Source organism: Myotis lucifugus, unplaced genomic scaffold, assembly GCF_000147115.1.
Source record: "Myotis lucifugus unplaced genomic scaffold, Myoluc2.0 scaffold_1590, whole genome shotgun sequence".
In the NCBI taxonomy this organism is placed as follows: domain Eukaryota; kingdom Metazoa; phylum Chordata; class Mammalia; order Chiroptera; family Vespertilionidae; genus Myotis; species Myotis lucifugus.
In genome coordinates, this window is record NW_005872638.1 from 21,397 (window position 1) to 24,874 (window position 3,478).

Here is a 3,478-nt window from a genome sequence, read left to right on the forward strand (position 1 = left end):
GGTGCAGAGGGAGGGGCATGGGCAGACCCTGTCCCAGACTTCTAAGCTTGAAGCTGCAACCCGGGGCCCTGCCTCATTTACCAGGGAATTGGGGGCCTTGTGAAGCGAGAGAGGAGAGCTGCCTGGACCCCCCGGTTCTGGGGCACTGCCCCTTAGTTCTTGCACTGTCCTGGCTGAAGACCACCTTTTCCCGGTGTGGGATGAGCAAGCTCTTTCACTGAATTCTGTTATCCAAGATGGCTCAGCCTTTGAGGACGGATACTTAGCTTATACTCTCCCCTCCTCTCCCTTCTCTGCTTTTTGTGCCTGTGGCATTGAAACCTGGAGCTCTCTTCACATCTGTGGGCCAGAAAACGGGGTATGTCTTCACGAGCCCCTGTTTTCCTTCTTTAAGGCTTCAGATGCATCAAGGTACTTCTTGATGCCAGTTGTCTGTGTCCTGGGTTGAGAATCTTCATGTTGCCAGCACCATGTCCCTCCCCCCGTTCTTTTACTGCAAGCTGAGCTACAGCCAAAGTTGAGTTACGTCTTGGTTCATCATCCTCAGAAATTTCAGAATCATACTGTCGTATTAGGCATTGACCTTGATAAGCTTCCCTCAGTTGGATCGTGCAGCTGTTGGCCTCCAAATGTTGGGGTATGCTCAGCTTCCCAGATACTTTTTTGAGAAGGAAATTCTTTTTTTACCCATGTGTACTGGGGAGTGTATCCTACTCCCCCCTCCATATGGTACCCCTCTCCTCCTTCCCCAGCCTGGAGTTGGGGAGGGTCTGCTTCTGTGGGGGGCCAGGTCCTGAGAAGGGGAGCAGCGGGGGTCAGAGCAGAGGTGGGAGGACCAGGCAGGGTTGCTGCCCTTCTCTGCTGCCTCCGGCTGCCCTTTTCCTCCCTCTCTGCCCCCCAGTTAATCTCCTTTGCTGGTGTCCCTATTAAGCTGGCACAGGAGGCTCTTGAGATGGCAGGTGGTTAGCTGGGAAGGGAGTAATGTTGGTCTTTCACTCCTTAAGGCCAGAGGGAGACTGTGCTTTTACCCTGAGGCTCAGCACCCTACCTTCTTCCTGTCAGGGACCCTGGAACCTGACACCCATTCCTGTCCCCTTCCTGAGCCCTGCTGCCTCTGTCCTCCCCTTTTTCTCCCATCCCCTTCTAGTACATCCGATTAGCTGGCTGGGCTGTGGGCATTTGTTGGGGTGGGGCTGGACTCTTGGGGCCTCTCTGCTGACTTCTTGGGAACCAGCGGGGCCTTTGGAGAAAGAGCTGGCCAGGTTTAGCTTTGTCCTGCTTGGGGGGCTGATGCCAAGTACCTGCTCGTTGAGGGGCCTGACTGAGGTTCCTGCCTTGGGCATGGAAGGTGCTGGAGAGCCAGTCTCCTGAGGTAGAAGCTGTCATGGGGAGACTGAGGCAGTGAGGGTGGGGTGGTGGTAGGATGGAATGGCGAGCAGGAGCAGCAACTGGAATAGGGAGGAGGGAGGTTACAACCTGGGGGGTGGGATTAAGGCAACGAGGGAAGTGGGATGAAGATGATGAGAGAAGCAAAGAATTTGGGGCTGGATGGATGTAGAGAATGTGGGCCCCACTGTCAGAGGGGCTGTCGCTCTGAAAGGATGGAGGGATTTATGATGCAGGCCTGGGGAAGGGGTGAAGAAACAGAGGCCAGAGGTGGGAGTTTGCTGGGTAGAAGGCTGGGGGTCCTAGGGTGGGAGGAAGAGGAGTTGGGGGTTGGAGCTGGGATTTGGAAAGAGATGAGAGGTGCCCAGGCCAGGGCCGGAGAGGGGGCTGTGGGAGGGCGGAGAGAGGGGAGCCAATGGGCTGGAGGAGAGGGAGGGGGAGGAGCTGGTCAGGCCCCAGGGCCTTCCGCACCGCACTGGCGGGGGAAGAGGAGGCGGCCTGGAGCCCGAGGCACTGGGTCGGCCCCAGTGACACTTCCATCCCTGTCCCCAGAAATACCGCTACCAAGATGAAGACACACCCCCTCTGGAGCACAGCCCGGCCCACCTCCCCAACCAGGTAAACGCCCCCGAGCTGGTGCACGTGGCGGAGAGGAACTTGTCCCACCTCGAGGCCGTCCACGGGGTCGTGGGCCGCGCCCATCTCTCCCCCCTCAAGGTAGGAGACTCGGGCAGCCCCTCCCCGGTGCGGCCCTCGGAGCCTCGGAGCGACAACCACCCTCCAAGGCCGGTAGGGCGGTAGCCAAGCTGTGTAGGTGGAGGAAGGCTGGGACTGGGCTCCTGGGGCCTAGGGGAGAGGGTATTTGGGGGGCTGGAAACCTTGTTCCTACAGAAGAGGAGCAGAGGCCAGGCAAGTGGGAGTGGGTGCAGAGCTGAAAGCATGGATGTGCGTGTGTCTGTCTGTCTGCCTGCGTGTCTGCGCGCATATGTGTTGAGATGTGTGCAGGATGCTCACCAAGCCCAGGGCTACTCCATTCCTTCACAGTCCCTGCCTCTGTTCACGGTCTCCGTGTCCAGAGCTCTATTCAGAGCTCCTGCTGCCCTCATTAGCTCTGGTCCCTTCCCTGCCTCCTCCCCCCACTTCCCGCTCCTGGGCCCGGCTCTCCCTGCCTCCCCGGTCTCCAGTCCTTTCCATCTGTCTGGCCTGAGACCTCTGGCTGGGGAGCCCTCTGCCTCTGTCCCCGGCCCCAGCTTTTGCTCTGCTCTGTGCTTCCTCCCCTCCTCGCTGCCCTTCCCTCCCTGCTGGCTGGTTCTTGATGCTGTCTCTCTCTCCCTCCCACGCACTCGCCTCCCTCCCCCGGATCCCCGCTCAGGCCCTCTGTGGCCTGCTCAGTCCTCTTCAAGGGTCAGCCAGGCACCCCTCCACCCCCTCCCACTTACCCCTTCACTGTTCCTCATTGCTCTCCCCCCTCCCAGGCCTCCCCTCTCCTCCTCTTGGGCTCTCATTTCTGCCCAGATGTTTTCTCTGTGTCCTGTCTGTCCCCCGTTATTATTTATGACCACCTGTTTCCCTCTCTCCTGTGTGCCGGAATCTGAGTTTCCTTCTCCCGTCCGGGGAGCCTTGTTTCTGAGACGTCCCATTCTCTAGGCCACTCTCATCTTCTTCCCCCTCGGTCTCCTCTTCCGGGGGCACAGGATGGGGAAGAATGGAGAGCACCAGGCAAGCTGTGCGATCGATCGAGGGGAACATTGTGGGCTCAGGGCTGGGCTTTAGGGCTCTTGCGGGATGCCCTTGGAAGGGGGACTTTGCTGATCACACTGAGAAGGTGGGGAGGAGGTCGGAGCCTAGGGATGAGGAGGCAGGGAGGGGCAGCAGCAGGTTCTGGGGTGAGAAGGAGGTGGCTGGCAGGAGAGGAGCTGGAGAGAGAAAGACCATTCTCTGGCGTTAGCAAAATGGAGAGACAGCAGAAGGGTAAGAGGTCCCAGGGCAGGGGACAGACCGGCTGAGACTGAAATCAGGGTAGCAGGCTGAGCTGACTGAAAGGAAGGCAAGGAAGGCCCCGGAGCTGGGGAGATGGTGAGACGCTCTGGGG

General features: G+C 59.2%; 1 protein-coding gene across 1 annotated transcript in view; it reads left to right on the forward strand.

The window, feature by feature from the left end:
* DLG4 (discs large MAGUK scaffold protein 4) overlaps positions 1–3,478 on the forward strand; it is a 27,709-nt gene that overhangs the window by 5,559 nt on the left and 18,672 nt on the right. Inside the window, 1 exon segment of the mRNA XM_023748625.1 lies at positions 1,939–2,103. Within this exon segment, the coding sequence (XP_023604393.1) occupies positions 1,939–2,103 (165 nt within the window).